This window comes from Pseudophryne corroboree, chromosome 7, assembly GCF_028390025.1.
Source record: "Pseudophryne corroboree isolate aPseCor3 chromosome 7, aPseCor3.hap2, whole genome shotgun sequence".
NCBI lineage: Eukaryota > Metazoa > Chordata > Amphibia > Anura > Myobatrachidae > Pseudophryne > Pseudophryne corroboree.
In genome coordinates, this window is record NC_086450.1 from 165758297 (window position 1) to 165776105 (window position 17809).

The window sequence follows — 17809 nt, forward strand, 5'->3', positions numbered from 1 at the left end:
GGTGTAATCAAACTGAAATCTAAATTGCAGTGAAAAAATAAAGCAGCCAGTATTTACCCTGCACAGAAACAAAATAACCCACCCAAATCTAACTCTCTCTGCAAATGTTATATCTGTCCCCCCTGCAGTGCACATGGTTTTGCCCAATTGCTAACAAACTTGCTGCTGCGATCAACTCAGAATTACCCCCATAGTCCTGGAGTGCCATCCACTAATAAGTATACATATATTGTAAAGTTATTGCTTTGTCGAAAAATCGGAAATCCTACATAATCTGCTAATAAGAATCTGAATTGATGAGCTGTGTATACTTGTCTCCAGCCCGAGTGGATCCCATCTGTCATGTTTGGACCAGGTGAAAGCTTATCTTCTAACAGATGGAACCTGCAAGTGTGGCTTGGAATGTCCACTTATTCTGCCAAAGGTAATGTTACTGAGACATATTCTATTCATTCTCAAAAGCCATTTTCCTAACAAATTGCCTTTACTTACTAAGAGAGGTTTCTAACAGGTATCCATGTTTCATGACTTGTCTACGTGGGGGGCAATGCTTATAGAGCATATCAGTGTTACTGTGACTCCGACCTGACTTTTAAACTCCTTGCAATGTGCATATAAAGGAAGCAGTGGTTTTTGGCTGATGTACTGGGCACATCATGTGCCAGTTCTCTTAAGGAATACAAGTAACTTCTTTGGTTGTCAATTTTACCTAGCTATACATCTAGAATCAGCTATTTATTAGAACAGATAATTCCATATAGGTTGACTAATATATTCAACATGCATGTCACTGTATCAGGTCTTGTAAAATATGTGATAATGGAGTCTATGATGGTAGGATGTGTAATGGACCCCTATAGAGCTACTAATTATTTTAAACCATTTGCTACAATATCAATTTAAAGGTTACACACAGTGAAAGCTGCAATTATGAGGTATTCTCTAGGTATTTGTGAAGTGGAGAGTTGGTGACAGGGATAGTGATTTGCAGGCTAACTTTTCTTGTACATTTTGTGCTACTGGTTTCAAGCGATTTTGCAGCGTTCTAATGAAATTTGGTATAGGCTATCAAATGACTGTCTTCTGCAATACAAGCAACATGCATACTATATTTTACAGGACCACTTTACCAGCTTCTTTCATGTTGAAGATACTTATTAGAGTATTTCTAACCGTTGGCTGGTACTGTGTGCGCTCAGTGCTTGACAAATTTTCAAAACCGAGGCGGCAAAGTATATATGGACCACTTAGCTGCCACAGGGCAATATCCGATATCTTGTCAGTTGTGATCATATTCACAAAGATATTTGTTTTTCTATGTAATGTTTTAGGTGTTTAATTTTGACCCTGGAGCTGCCGTGAAACAAAGGACTGCAGAAGATGTTAAAGCAGATGAGGATGTGACCAAGCTTTGCATCCACAAGCGTAAGATCATTGCTGTGGCCACACTACACAAGAGCATGGAGACGCCACATCCCTCACTGGTATTAACAAGCCCTGGGGGAGGGACAAGTAAGTTTGCGTTGTTTTTTTGTCTCTTGTTTTTAACATCAGTATTATGGGTTCTGCTTCTATGGCTGAATACACACTAGACGATATTGCTGTTGGCCGACAGGATGACCGATGTAACGATACATCACCCGTCCCACATGCACTTAACAGTATAGCGTATGACTGAGCAATGTATTGTTTATAGGCCACTTCCAGAAGCATGGTGTCGTCCAAAATATATTCGACATTGCAGACCGATCAGATGCGATGAATGACCCACGGAAGTGCGCAATAGTCCGTACACAGTAGACGATCGAACAACGCATCGCCTAGTGTATATCCAGCTTAAGTTCATAGCCTGTCTGTGTTCTAGACAGGATCATATTGAGATGTGGCTGTGTACACTATGCAGAGAATACAGAGTGAGAGATGGCTGTGTATACTATACTGAGAGTACAGAGCAAGAAAGTGCTGTGTATACTATACAGAGAGTATAGCATGAGACAGGACTGTGTATACTATACAGAGAGTACAGTGTGAGACAGGACTGTGTATACTATACAGAGAGTACAGTGTGAGACAGGACTGTGTATACTATACAGAGAGTACAGTGTGAGACATTACTGAGTATACTACACAGAGTATATTGTGAGATGACTGTATTCTAGAGAGAGACAACCATGTGAGACAGGACTGTATATACTATATAGAGAGTACAGTGTGAGAGATGGGTGTGCATGCTATACCAAGAGACATGACGGTGTATAATATACAGAGTACAGTGTGAGACAGGACTGTGTTTACTATACTGAGTGTACAGTGTGAGAGATAGCTGTATATACTATACGGAGAGTACAGTGTGAGATAGCTGTATATACTATACGGAGAGTACAGTGTGAGATGGCTGTATATACTATACGGAGAGTACAGTGTGAGAATTAGCTGTGTATACTATACTGAGTGGCAGATGTAGTAAGCCTGGAGATGGCATAAGGAAGTGATAAACCAGTGAAAAGTGCAAGGTGATAAACGCACCAGCCAATCAGTTCCTAACTGTTAATTTACATATTGGAGCTGATTGGATGGTGCGTTTATCACCTTGCACTTATCACTGGTTTATCACTTCCTTATGCCTTCTCCAGGTTAATACATCTGCCTCCGAGTACAGTGTGAGAGATGGCTGTGTATACTATACGGAGAGTACATTGTGAGACAGGGCTGTGTTCATTGTGCAGAGAGTACAGTGTGAGACAGGACTGTGTATACTATACAGTGGGTACAGTGTGAGAGATAGCTGTGTATACTACACAGAGCGTACAGTGTGAGAGTTGATTGTGTATACCATACAATGAGTACAGTGTGAGAGATGGTTGTGTATACTATACAGAGAGTACAGTGGGAGACAGGACAGTGTATACTAACATACTGTACTATATCTGTACTAGAAGATATCTCAGTGTATGCCCACGATATCTGATGGGCGTCAGCCATCCAGATACATGTCTGACAGGCATTTTATCAGCCAGTTATTACTATTTTAAAGGAAAGTTTTAGCAAAGTTTTATATCTGACGCTAAATATTTGTATTTGATGTGTAGTGCCCCTGTGCTCTTCTCAGAGTCATACTTAGTGAGCAGACAAAATCCTCTCCTTACCCATCCCTGTCCTCTTCAGTGAGCCCCTGTCTAATATTAAAAACTATATATACAGAACTATTTTTATTATTTTGAGATGTAATATATATATATTTGTTTGTTTTTATGCAGACTCTGCTCCCGTGGTTTCCACACGCGCAGCAACCCCACGATCCATAAGAAATAAATCGCATGATGGCACTGTCTGTTCTGTGCTGCCAGAATGTAAAAACCCATATAAATTGATGGTTAAAGAACATGTGGGAGCTCAGCCGCAGGACCTTCACTCCATGTATCCACGGCAAAGGTTAGGTAGCAGCAAACATGGACAGAAATCGCCATTTCGTGGGGGTCATGGAGGCATGCTAAGTCCAGCTTCATCTGGATCCCAGATTTATGGTGATGGATCTGTTTCTCCAAGGACTGACCCATTGGGAAGTCCTGATGCATTTACAAGGAACAATCCCAACTATCATGCGCCACCCAATTCTAGTCCCATTCATGTAAACAGGACTCCCATGTCTCCACAGTCCATTATGTTGCATGGTTCCCTTGTGCAGCCATCATGTGCTATGGCTGGAAGGACGAATATGCCTCTATCTCCCACATTTACTAGCCCAGTGTTGAAGAAAACCCTTTGCAGTTATCCAGCCAACATGGATATATCACGTGCAATGTATCATCATAAAGCAACACAAGGTCCTCCACTCCCCCTTCCACCACCACCCCCACCACCTCCTCCTCCTCCACCACTTTGTGCTCTTCAGAAAAAGCCATTAACATCTTCAGAAAAAGATCCACTTGGTATCCTCGACCCCATACCCAGTAAGCCAGTTCTTCAAAACCCTGTAATGAGCACTACCACATTTCATCCAAATGTTCACTCTCAGGTACCTGTGATGAATGTAAACATGCCACCTGCTGTTGTTCCTTTGCCAAGCAATCTCCCGTTGCCAACAGTCAAACCTGGTCACATGAATCATGGAAATCATGTTCAAAGAGTTCAACACCCAGCCTCAACATCCTTATCACCCTCACCAGTAACTTCCCCAGTCCACACAATAGCACCCGGTATTGGAAGGATCGAGGCGTCTCCCCAAAGATCACGCTCTTCTTCCACATCATCTGATCATGGAAATTTCATGGTCCCTCCATTAGGAACACAACCTCCCTGTGTTGGCCTCAAAGTCCTACCACGTTCTCCAAGACACAGCATAGGCTCCCCAAGACCATCCATGCCATCAAGCCCTTCAACTAAGCATGATGGACACCATCCCTACAAAGACATGCATAACCCATTGATAGCTGGAATGAGCAATGTATTAAACCCTCCAAACAACACAGTTTTTCCCCCATCTTCGACTGTTAACACTCCTATTAAGAGTCAGATGGGTTTGCTGGGGATGCCTTTAACTCAGATCTTGAACCAGCATAATGCCGCCTCTTTCCCAGCAAGCAGTTTACTTTCAGCAGCAGCCAAAGCACAGCTAGCAAATCAAAATAAACTTGCTGGTAATAATAACAGTTCTGTAACTGCTGTCAGCTGTGGCAGCAACGAAGGAAATAGCACTTTACCCACAATGTTTCCTCCATCCTCTAATGTACTGCTACCACCGGCAGAGGGACAGAGTGGCCGGGCAGCTCTAAGAGATAAGCTGATGTCTCAGCAAAAGGACTTAAGAAAGAGAAAACAACCTGCATCAGCCGTGATGAATCTACTCAAGCCACCACCCATGGATAATTCGGGCCTACAAAAACCTGTAGCGGATCTGTTGAGGAAACAAGGGCAAAATTCATTTCCAATTAATTCAATGTCACAACTCCTCCAGAACATGAGTTGTCAGAACTCTCACATGAACAGCAATAGCAGCACCGTTCCTGACTCAAACATGAGCTTGCCTTGCTCTGCCAACCAGCTGAATTATGACAACAGTCTGAACTCTACTAATCTACATAATTCAATGGCACATAATGTACCAATTAGGGGAGAAGGTGTCTCCTGCCAAAATCCTAATAGTAACTTAGTCCATAGCAGCAATCCAGTTTCTAACGCTCATCTCACTGGACTCCTCAACCAGATACAAAGCAACAGTAGCTACGGGATGCTACCCCATCCAGGGACCCCTTTACATCTTGCCCCACCCCAGTCAAGAATCCAGACACCATCCTCCATACCAATGCTACCCAACAGCATTGGTAACGGTTCTGATTCAGGTATGCTGTTCACTTATTTATTTATTTATTAACAGTTTCTTCCAGCATATTCCGTTGCGCTTTACACTTGAGTATGCTTCTGTTTATTCCTGAGTTTCTACAGTTATTTTACATTGCTGTTTATGTGTATACAATATATTTAATATGAAATATGTATTGGGGAGTTTTCTGTTGATTTCATATCATATTTTTATGTTTTTTTTTGTTTGTTTTTTGCATTGTAGCATAAAAAAAAGCAAAAATAAAACAAATGATTTGCAGTTCTGTCACTTGTAAGGGTACCGTCGACAAAAACTGTGATTCATTGCAGGGCGCCTCTGAAATGTTTTGTTTATTAACATTTATTTATACAGTGCATCCAGAAAGTATTCACAGCACTTCACTTTCTTAACATTTTGTTATGTTACAGCCTTATTCCAAACTGGAATAAATTAATTTTTCCCTCAGAATTCTACACAAAATACCCCATAATGACAACGTGAAAAAAGTTTTTTCTTTGAGATTTTTGAAAATGTATTAAAAATATGACGTGTAGTGTTCACAGCCTTTGCTCAATAATTTGTTGATGCACCTTTGGCAGCAGTTACAGCCTCAAGTCTTTTTGACTATGAGCCACAAGCTTGGCACACCTATCTTTGGGCAGTTTCGCCTATTCCTCTTTGCATTACCTCTCGAGCTGCATCAGGTTGGATGGGAAACGTCGGTGCACAGCCATTTTCAGATCTCATATCCAGGTTTTTATCCAGGATGTCTCTGTACATTGCTGCATTCATCTTTCCCTCGATCCTGACTAGTCTCCCAGTTCTTGCCGCTGAAAAACATCCCCACAGCATGATGCTGCCTCCACCATGCTTCACTGTAGGGATGGTATTGGCCTGGTGATGAGCGGTGCCTGGTTTCCGCCAAATATGACACCTGGCATTCACGCCAAAGAGTTCAATCTTTGTCTCATCAAACCAGAGAATCTTGTTTCTCATGGTCTGAAAGTCCTTCAGGTGCATTTTGGCTAGCTCCAGGTGGGCTGCCATGTGCTTTTTACTAAGGAGTGGCTTCCGTCTGGCTACTCTACCATACAGGCCTGATTGGTGGATTGCTGCAGAGATGGTTGTCCTTCTGGACGGTTCTCCACTCTCCACAGAGGAATGCTGTAGCTGTTACAGAGTGACCATCGGGTTCTTGGTCACCTCCCTGACTAGGGCCCTTCTTCCCCGATAGCTCAGTTTAGACAGCTGGCCAGCTGTAGGAAGAGTTCTGGTGGTTCCAAACTTCTTCCATTTATGGATGATAGTGCCACTGTGCTCATTGGGACCTTCAAAGCAGCAGATATTCTTCTGTACGCTTCTCCAAATTTGTGCCTCAAGACAATCCTGACTTGGAGGTCTACAGATAATTCCTTTGACTACATGCTTGGTTTGTGCCTTTTCAAATCATATCCAATCAACTGAACCTACCACAGGTGGACTCCAATTAAGCTGTAGGAACATCTCAAGGATGATCAGTGGAAACCTAACATCATAAAATGTGGAAAAAGTGAAGCGCTGTGAACACTTTCCAGATGTACTGTATAGTGCCAGCAAAGTCCGTAGTGCTTTACAATTGTGGTCTGTCCTTTACATTTTAGCATTGAAAAAACAAAACCAAATTTATAGCCTTTGATTTAATAGCAGAAAATAAAGTGAGAGTATTTCATAATATAGTATATGTGGCATGCATATTCTGTAATTCACACCAGAGAATCGGAGATCAACTTTCATTGTTCTGCCTACACTGGACTGACAACAGCTGACAGTTGCTGTGAGTTACAGTACATCATCCTAGTTCTTTGCACCATGTTATTAAACAACACTTACGGAGGTGTTGGGCTTCCCCTATGCTCTCCCTTTAATGTGAATAGATGCTGAGCACATCTATTCACTACACTCCACACCCCTATTCCAGCACTTCACTAAAAAACGCTTGATCTCTTTCTGCCGCCTCAGAGGCGTAGTTACAAATGTGTCCCATTGTAATATTAAGGAGTCCCTAAATCTCGTGTCTCATTTACATATTTAGTATACATTATTTTGAAAAAGTGTATTATTATTTTTTTTTTAAAACAAAGTTTAATTCAATAAAACACTCCCAGGTACACTTGTTAACTCTTGCATTTTTCCCCCCCAAAAGTTTGCAATTCAGATAGGAAGCCCAAAAGTGATCGTTTCTGCTGCGGGGTACACTGGGCTCCACAGGGAATGACATTGGGGTGTAGAGTAGGATCTTGATCCGAGGCACCAACAGGCTCAAAGCTTTGACCTTCTTCCCAGAATACCTAGCGCCTTTTCCTCTATAACCCCGCCTCCGTGCACAGGAGCTCAGTTTTGTAGTTGGTGCCATGCAGTAAGCAGGCATACAACAGGGGGGCTGCTCCAGCAGCCCTGAGAAGAAGCTTTTAAAAGATAAATGAAGACTTCAGGGGCTGCAGCAGAGGCACTGTCTCTGTTAGATGTCAGTCAGACATCTCCTGCTGCAGCTCCATCACTTCCCCCTGCGGCGCTGTATACTCCCGTGCCCTGGTTGCCGGGTACTTACAGCGGAGGCTCCGGTTTTCTTACTGATAGTCACACACACGACCACTGTTCTTCTGGATCGCGTGGCCGCACTCAGGGAGGAGGTAAGTGGGTCTTCCCCCCCCCCCCCCCTGGCGAGGCCCGCTTCCCACCGCTGGCGTGGACACTGTGGTAGTACAGGGACCCCACTAGACCAACAGGGCAAGGGCACAGGTCGGTTTTCTCTCATAAACCGTTTATATAAGCCCACAGTACCCAGTGGTGAAGTCCAGCAGGGGGATAAGGCTTTGACCTGTAGCCCCTCCCCCAGCCCCAGGGCGCCATTTAGAGTAAATGTTCCCGCCCTGGAGCTGCATCTCTCTCTCTCCCTCACTCCCTGTCAGCGTTTGGGCGCCATTAGGACAAGCTGAGCTGATTCTGGGACTGTTTAGGCAAATCCCCCTCTGTAAAGCCGCCTGCATGTCAGCGCTGTGCATTTTACAGGACACTTAAGTATTCTACATGTCTGCTGACAGTGTTAGTTAAGAAAGAGTGCATTTAGTCAGGGTTATATAGTACAAGTACCCTGTGATATACATCCAGTCTTTACTGTGCATTGTTATATCTATTGAGTGTATAGCTATACATAGTACTACTCTGTATTGCTCGTCCAGTGCAGTTTTATTGCATGTCATAATTTCTGCATTGTACAATGTGACTGTGTGTGTGCTTATAGCTGCTGTGTGACCTCCATTTCATGTATCTAACTCAGATTGCTATCCCTATATTCTATAACCTGAGGGGGCTAAGTGCATCAGGGTTATCATTTAATATAGGTAGTTCACAGGATATACTCAGTGTGTATTTTTTTCTGATTTTTAGTCATGATATACCTCTTGAATTCCCTGTTTGTGCTGATACACTACACAGGAGGTTCTTGTCAGGTATTGTGCTGCTGATATTGTACTGTGTTGCCTTGCATTGAGCTTTCGGATATATCAGCTACAAAGGGCAATGGTGCTGGGGCTGATCCCACATTGCGTGGTGGTGGTGACGCTGCAGACACATTTGAGGAAAACTTATCAGCTGAGGGTTCAGGTTCTGGGGAATCCTTACCCCCAAGTGGGACTGTAGCAACGGGGATTCAAAATGACCCACCTTGGGCTACCTTCTCCCGCTATTGTATAAGCTGTTAACTAGACTAATGGGCCCCCTATGGGACCTCCTGTGCCAGTACAACCGCTTATGGTCCCCACGGTTAACCCGCCATGGGCAGATCAACTGTCTGCTCAGTTACAGCAATTGAACCAATCACTGACTACTCAGAATCTAACCCTCGCCCGCTTAAGACCAAGGGGTCCTCTAAGCGGGCCATTACTTCCTCACAATCCACCAACGTCTCAGACTCCTCGTCTGATGAGGATGGCGTATATACTGACCCCGCAGATTCTGATCCCGACGCTTCTGATGGGGAATCTGTTTCACAGGTGGATGTTCTTGACTTGTTAGAGGCTATCAGGACCATTCTTCAAATTACTGATGACCCAGAACCTGATGCTGCCCCTAAGAAACCGGACAGGTTTAAACATCAGAAAGTGGTTATACAAGTTTTACCTCATTCTGACCATTTAGTTGAAATACATCAGGAATCCTGGGAAAATTCAGGAAAGAAATTCACGCCTCACAAGAAGATGCTGGCTCGCTACCCCCTCGCAGCGGAGCTAAGTAAAATTGGGAAACACCCCTGCCAGTGGATTCGCAGGTGGTGCGGCTGGTGGTATCCTCAGCTCTGCCGGTTACTACCGTCACGTCTCTGAGAGAACCGACGGATAAGCGTGTGGAGGTTTGTTTAAGGGCAATTTACACCCTAACTGGTGCTGCGCATAGGCCCACCATTGCAGCGACATGGGCTGCAGAGGCTGTTGAAGCGTGGGCTCAGGAGCTGGAGGCGGAGTTGCCTTTCAACGCTTCTGATCATGCTAGACAATGTCTGTCTTATATTATCACCGCTTCTCATTACATTAAGGAGGCGGCTTCTGATGCCGGTATTCTGGCGGCCAAGGCTTCTACCACGTCCATTTTGGCTCGCCGGATTCTTTGGTTACGGTCCTGGTCTGTGGATCTGGACTCTAAGAAAACCCTGGAGGTACTCCCTTTAAAAGGGAGACATTCTTTTCAGAGAAGACCTCAACAAGATAGTAGCTGACTTAGCTTCTGCTAAAACAGCATGTCTACCTAGTACTGCTCCTTCGGTGCCAAAGGCTAAGAGTACTCCATTTCGCTCCTTTCATCCTTCAGGGAAAGCAAAAGGTCAGGCGTACCTGAAACAGGTTCGCACTTCCAAACCCAATAAGCCCAAACGGGCTTGGGCTGCCCGTCAGCCTGCTTCCAAAACTGACAAGCCTGCCGAATGACGGGGCGGGTCTCCCTCTGGGGGATCCCAGGGTGGGAGGCTGAGTTCTAAGGTATACCCAGGAATGGTTGAGGACCACATCCGATGCCTGAGTACGGAAAGTCGTCACTCAAGGTTACGCCGTATCCTTCAAGAATCGTCCCCCTCATCGATTTTGCCTGACAGACGTCCCTCGGATCAGGTGAATGCAAAAACTCTTCAGTTGGTGGTACAGTCCCTCCTGAACACAGGAGTTGGTAGTACAGGTGCCTCTGGCTCAGAGAGGCAAGGGGTACTATTCACCGCTGTTCCTAGTTCCGAAACCGAACGGGTCCTCACGGCCCATTCTCAACCTCAAGTCCTTGAACAAATTTGTGAGGGTCTCCAAGTTTCGTATGGAAACTCTTCGCTCTATTGTTCTGGAATTGGAACCTGGGGATTATATGGTCTCCCTGGACATACAGGATGCTTACCTGCATATTCCCATTGCAGTGTCGCATCAGCAATACCTGAGGTTTGCGGTTGGCAATCTCCATTACCAATTTCGGGCGTTACCTTTTGGTTTTCACCAAGGTCATGGTGGTAATGACAGCTGTACGCCACCGTCAAGGGGTCAGGATCCTACCGTACCTGGACGACTTGTTGCTCCTGGCAAATTCCCCAGAAATTCTTGTACGCCATCTGGATCTGACTATCCAGTTTCTGCAAGCCCACGGGTGGTACACCTGGGGGCGTTGTTGGACACTCACAACCAGCGGTTGTTCTTGTCTCAGGAGAAAGTCCTGAAGATTCAGGACAGGATGTGATGCTTCCTATCTCGTCCGCAAGTGTCGATACATTTGGCAATGCAATTGCTAAGTCTCATGGTGTTGGCTTTCGACATGGTGGAGTTCACTCAATTCCATTCCCGCCCTCTGCAGAAGCTAATTGTTGCCAAGTGGGACGGCCTGCCTTACCGGATCAGGTCTCAAATGATCTCCTTGTCTCCGGAGGTCCGTCTGTCACTGACCTGGTGGCTTCAGCACCAGCGATTGAGCAGGGGTCGTCCCTTCTGGATCTCCAACTGGGTCCTTCTGACGACGGATGCCAACCTGAGAGGTTGGGGTGCGGTGTTGGAGCAACACTCCCTTCAGGGTCGGTGGACCAAGGAGGAGTCTCTCCTCCCGATAAACATTCTTGAAATACAGGCGGTGTTCAACTCATTGAACTTGGCCCAGCATTTAATACAGAACAGACCTGTTCAAGTACAGTCGGACAACGCCACCACGGTGGCATACATCAATCATCAAGGCAGCACTCGAAGCCGCATGGCAATGAGGGAAGTATCACGGATTCATCAGTGGGCGGAACGCCATCTGCTAGCCATATTGGCAGTGTTCATTCCGGGGATCCTAAACTGGGAAGCGGACTTTCTCAGCTGTCAGGACGTACACGCCGAAGAGTGGAGCCTCCATCCAGAAGTGTTTCAACTCCTCGTGGACAGGTGGGGCCTTCCAGATGTGGACCTGATGGCGTCTCGACACAATCACAAGGTTTCGGTTTTCGGAGCAAGGACAAGGGATCCTCAAGCAGCATTCGTGGACACACTGGCAATTCCATGGAACTTTCAGCTGCCATACGGGTTCCCTCCAGTGTCGCTCCTGCCCAGAGTAATAAGGAAGTTCAAGCAAGAAGGAGGAATCCTACTGATCGCTCCCGCGTGGCCCAGATGGCATTGGTTCTCAGACCTCTAGGGTCTCTCGATAGAGCGTCCTCTTCTACTTCCACAGCGCCCAGATCTCCTCGTTCAGGGCCCCTGTGTATATCAGGACTTAGCCTGGTTGGCTTTGACGGCGTGGCTCTTGAAGCTTCCGTCTTGAGGGCCAAAGGATTTTCTGAGGCGGTCATTCAAACCATGTTGAAGGCCCGGAAACCGGCTTCTGCTCTGATTTACCATAGGGTCTAGAATTCTTACTTTGCTTGGTGTGCATCTAACAATCATGACGCTTACAAGTTTAGTACGGCCATACTTTTGGCCTTTCTACAACAGGGCCTAGACTTGGGCCTTCGTCTGGCCTCCATCAAGGTTCATATTTCTGTCTTTGTCGGTTTGGTTCCAGAGAAAAAGTGCGACTTTACCATATGTACATACGTTCACTCAGGGTGTGTTGCGGATTCAACCTCCCTATATCCCGCCTGTGGCCCCTTGGGACTTGTCGGTGGTTTTGGAGGCGTTGCAAGGGTCTCCGTTTCAGCCTCTTGAATCTGCAGACCTTAAGTGGCTTTCTTTTAAGGTATTTTTTCTGCTGTCTATTGCCTCTGCTAGAAGGGTGTCGGATTTGGGTGCTTTGTCTTGTAGGTCACCATATGTGATTTTTCACCGTGATCGGGCGGTTCTTAGAACACGTCCCGGGTATTTACCTAAGGTGGTGTCTTCTTTCCACCTTAATCAGGAGATTGTGGTTCCGGCCTTTGCCTCTCCTGATTTGTCGGTCTTTGGATGTGGTACGAGCTCTCCGTATCTACATGAAGAGAACTGCCTCCATCAGGAAGTCAGATTCTCTTTGTTCTGTTTGGTTTTTACAAACGTGGCTGGCCTGCACACAAGCAGACCCTGGCCAGATGGATTAGAATGGTGATTGCACATGCCTATGTACAAACTGGCCTTCCAGCTCCTGCTACCATAAAGGCCCATTCTACTCGGTCTGTTGGACCTTCTTGGGCGGCCTGCCGTGGTGCGGCCCTTGAACAGTTGTGCAAGGCGGCTACGTGGTCCTCAATGAACACGTTCATAAGGTTCTATGCCTTCGATACTTCCGCCTCCCAGGATGCTTCCATTGGACGCCGGGTTCTTGTGCCCGCTACAGTGCGTCCCCTCCCATAAGGAACTGCTTTAGGACATCCCCAATGTCATTCCCTGTGGAGTCCAGTGTACCCCGCAACAGAAAATGAGATTTACGGTAAGAACTTACCGTTGTTAAATCTCTTTCTGCGAGGTACACTGGTCTCCACAGGGCGCCCACCCTGACGCACTTGGCTTTTTTCGGTTTGTATGGCATTAGCCGCTGACACTTTCTCCTGTCGTGAGAATGTGGTGTATGTGGCTACTAACAGTTGTCGTCTCTTTTGCCTGCTACTGCATTGGACTGGTTAACAAAAACTGAGCACCTGTGCACAGAGGCGGGGTTATAGAGGAGGCGGCGCTAGGCATTCTGGGAAGACTGTCAAAGCTTTGAGCCTGTTGGTGTCTCGGATCAAGATCCTACTCTACACCCCAATGTCATTCCCTGTCGAGCCCAGTGTACCTCGCAGAAAGATTTAACAACGGTAAGTTCTTACCTTAAACCTCGTTATTTTAATCCAATGGTAAATGTCCTTGAGTTTTTATCCAAATGGGAGATTCAAAACAGATTTTCTTATTTTAATCCACTGTACGTACTTTTAATCAGCATGAATTAAAAATAAAGCATAGTCACCTGCTCCTCATGGATCCTCATTGCATTGCATTGCAGGACTAAAGTCAGATGACGATCTCAAGCACTTTTCTCTGGTAGCTGTGATTTGATTAGATGCAGTGAAGGTTTAGGGACTCCGATTTGATCACAAATGGTGATTAGTTCAGTCTTTGTTCAGGTAGGGAAAAATACAATTTCTAGGGAAGTACTGCTTTATTCAATTATATATACTATTTGTTTCATTGTAGTTTCCATACAATGCTCAACCCCATTTAAACAAATGACCTGTAGAAATAAATGGACCATACACATCAATGAGGATGTACAGCACACCAGAATTTTTTTTTTCTTTGGCCATAAAAATTTAATTGGAAGATAACAACGTATGTTATAAAGTTAGAGTACATCATCCTAGTTCTTTGCACCATGTTATTAAACAAGCCACAAGGAGTCATATATGACACAAGTACTCCTTATATTACCAGTAAATCCATATTATATTCACAATTATTCAATATAATGCATAAAGATTTAATTTGAGGTTGATTGTCACACATTTGTTTCGATAAATGTTTTTGCACAATACAATTTTTTATTACCCATGTTTAGAGATTAGACATTTTGTCAGTCACCCATAGGGGATACTGGAATGACTGTTTACAGTGGGGTATAGATGGGGTCCGAAAGGCGGTACACTTGAAATTTAATGTGTGTGTATGTATGCTGGCTCATCCCCCCTATACGCCCCCCAAAAAGTGCCCTCAGAGCCAGTCACACTCTGGAGGGCTCCAGAGATTTATCATTTTATTTTCATATTAATTTCATTATTTATCTGACAGTTAGCCACTGTCTATCTACAACGTGTGTTCTCAGGGATCCGGTCCCACCTTCAGTGGTAGGCGCCCGGATCCCTGGTTGCTGGGACAATTTTCCTGGGGTCACTCACATTCAGCCATGAGAGGGCTAGCACTGGAGTTGCTATTGTTCCTGCCTAGACTATTATTAGCATTAAAAACAGCGTTTTCCCCACAAAGTGGGGAGGATAGAGGCGCTGATATTAGAATAAAAAATTAATTCATTAAAGTACACCATATATCAATATTAATACACCGTGTATCATATAAATAATTTATATTTATTAGCTCAATATATAATAAATTACCGGCCGGTAAAGAGTAAAATATACCCACTATTCAAACAAACACATTAAATACATTTTAAAAGAATCTGCAATATGGGTGTCCCAATTGTAGAAAGGCATACCCTCGCGGGGCTCGCTTCGCTCGCCACGCTTCGGGCACGTTGGCTTGCTGCGCTCGCCACAAGGTTTATAACCAACTCTATGCCGACATGGATAGAGAAAGTATGAAATAGTCCAAAAACATGTTACATTAAAAAAAAAATTGTCTATCTTTTTTATGTCGGCCATTTTCATGTCGACCTTTTGACCCTGTCGACATTTTGACCATGTCAACCTAATGTCTGTCTAACGTATGGTGTCTATCTATTGACTGTCTAACTAGACACTGTCTATCTATCAAACGGATACCCCCTCTGCATACATACAAACCTATATACAGGAAAGCAGAAATTGTAACAGACCAGATGCTTGAATAATACACCTTTCACACATGTGACCCTGGAAATTGTTGGGTCTATCAAGCCAGCAAATTCCCGGGGTCTCTGCTCGGCCCCTCGAAAGAGCAGTTTGCTTTCACACGTATCTAAAACCTGAGTCGATGCGCATTCATATGCAAAAACCCTATTTTTGCTGCATGTGTGAAAGGGGTAAAAGATGGCCCCTTTAACCAACACCCTCCTTCCTGAATTGTTTTAAACAATATTAAATTAAAAATAATTACAGTTTGTGAAAGTGACTAATGAAAGGAACACATTTATTCCCTAAACTGCACTAGTAATGGTATAGGTTTCTAATGAGTTGATAGGTTGTACGAACATTGCTGGCCTCTACTGTGGGTTTGAGAGAGGTGCACTTCTCAGTTGTTTTTTTGTTTTTTTATACTGCCTGCTAAATGGGATTCTTTTCCATTATGCTTTAGAAACCTAAGAGAAGATGATATATTGGTTTGCAAAAAAAATCTGAGAACAATATGTAGCAAAACTGAGTCATATATGCTATTAATTTACTTTTTAGACAACTGATTTCAATATAATACTCTCTATTGTTGTTCATTGGTGAAAGAGTCCACTGACTCATTGCCATTGCCTTTTTCTCGTCTGTCTCATTTCACTTAATGTTCTTGAAAAACATATACTTTTATTTCCAATGTGATCTATGTGCCTAACGTGTTGCTTACGCAGGGTGGAGACAGCTGGCTTGTAGTCTTCAGCATTACCAAATGTGTAGTCTATCAGTTCACTGGTAGTTAGGGACATCACTAAGGCACTCCGTTAGCAGGGTTCATGACCAGTGTTCAGGAAACACTGGTTGACAGTGCTTTGTGAGGCTCCACTGACTTAATGGCATGTACTCTTCCATGTTTTGTCAAATTAATATATTTTACATCTGACCTCATGTTTGTGTCTTAGGAGGTTCCTTACCTTTGTCATCAGTAGCAATAGCCGGAGCAGGTCAGCCAGCCATCACAAAGACCACATCTGTTCTCCAAGATGGCGTAATTGTCACCACAGCATCTGGGACTCCAATGCAGAACCACCTTCCAATGGGCAATTCTTTTCCATTTGTGGGATCAGAGCACGCTAGCCACTTTGCACAGAGCACTAACAACAACAGCCACCTTCCACGACCCATCAACTCCAATCTTTTAAACTCTCTGCCAGTGACGTTACCTCTGAATCAGCAGCATCTCCTGAATCAGAATATTATGCATATGCTGCAGCCCTCAGTTGGAGAAGGTAAGTCTCCATTATTTCCCGTCTTTGATGATCTATGTGACTACTAGTGGAGAGCTTTTTCTTCAATAACATAAGACTCTTGTAAAGCTTTACTTTCTTAAGTCTTGGTGGCTGTTACAGTTTGCAACATAGTTCTCAGTTTTGTACCATGCAAGAACTTCAGTGTTAGCACATACACTTTTAGAAAGGAGATAGGAACCCAAGGAGCTAAGTTAGTTCGTACAAATGGTGACATGGTGATCTATTTTTTTTTTTTTTTGCCGTTATCATGGAATCAGTTTAGTTAAACACTGAAAGCGAGGAGAAATAGGGTAGATCTGGGCATATTGTGAGGAAGCAAAAAGAACAGTTCACAGCTTCCCTACTTTCTTGCCAAGTTCTGGGCGGCACACACAGATTGTTGCCTGACATGTTTTCAATACAACTGAACGCGTTTCATCTCTGGAAAAAGTCCTGCCAAATTACCCCTGATGAAGTCCTTATTTGCTACGTCTGTAGCCAAAGGGATGAGGATTGGTTTTGAATTATTTAACCCTTTTCACCCCATGGTAGACAAACATCTTAAGGTGGGTACACACTAATAGATATATCTGCAGATCAATTGATCTGCAGATATATCTATGGACGGATCGAGCAGTGTGTTCAGCATACACACTGCCCGATCCGTCTGGGACTGACGTCATGAACTGGGCGGGCGTGTACACACGCCCGCCCAGTTCAGCTGTCAATCACCGCCGGCCGCCGCAGCATGTGTACGGGCGGTCGGCCGACCGCCCCGTACACACACAGCGACGCGCCAATATATCGGTAGATATATTGGCCGTCGGCTGTGCTGCGGGGCCGACGCGACACGTCTGTGAACAACGGAGTTCACAGACGTATCGGCCGTACACACTGGCCGACGGTCCCGCGATATATCGGCCGTTCAGGAGAACGGACGATATATATCGACCTTTGTGTACGGGCCTTTAGATAAGCTGTTCTTAAATTTATTTTATATACGTGTCTATTATCTTCAGTTTGTAATAAATATAAGTGTTGATATAATTTTACAGTTTTTACTGGATGTATAAAATCCACTTTTCAAAATTTGTTTTTTAATAGACTGACCCTTATAAATGTTACTTTATGTATTGTTTTTATATTTATAAGTTGGTCATTCACATACCAGTTGTGATAGCAAGCCTGTTTCTGTAGTCATAGAAACATAGCATTTGGAAGCAGATAAGAACCACTTGGCCC

The 17809-nt window shown here is 44.4% G+C and overlaps 1 protein-coding gene across 1 annotated transcript in view; it reads left to right on the forward strand.

Annotated features, from left to right (window-relative positions):
- The window catches only part of MBD5 (methyl-CpG binding domain protein 5), a 218320-nt gene that overhangs the window by 160988 nt on the left and 39523 nt on the right, over positions 1-17809 (forward strand). The window contains exons 5-8 of the mRNA XM_063933748.1: positions 322-424; positions 1332-1512; positions 3258-5339; positions 16241-16567. Of these exons, the coding sequence (XP_063789818.1) occupies positions 322-424; positions 1332-1512; positions 3258-5339; positions 16241-16567 (2693 nt within the window). The remainder of the gene's footprint in view (positions 1-321; positions 425-1331; positions 1513-3257; positions 5340-16240; positions 16568-17809) is intronic.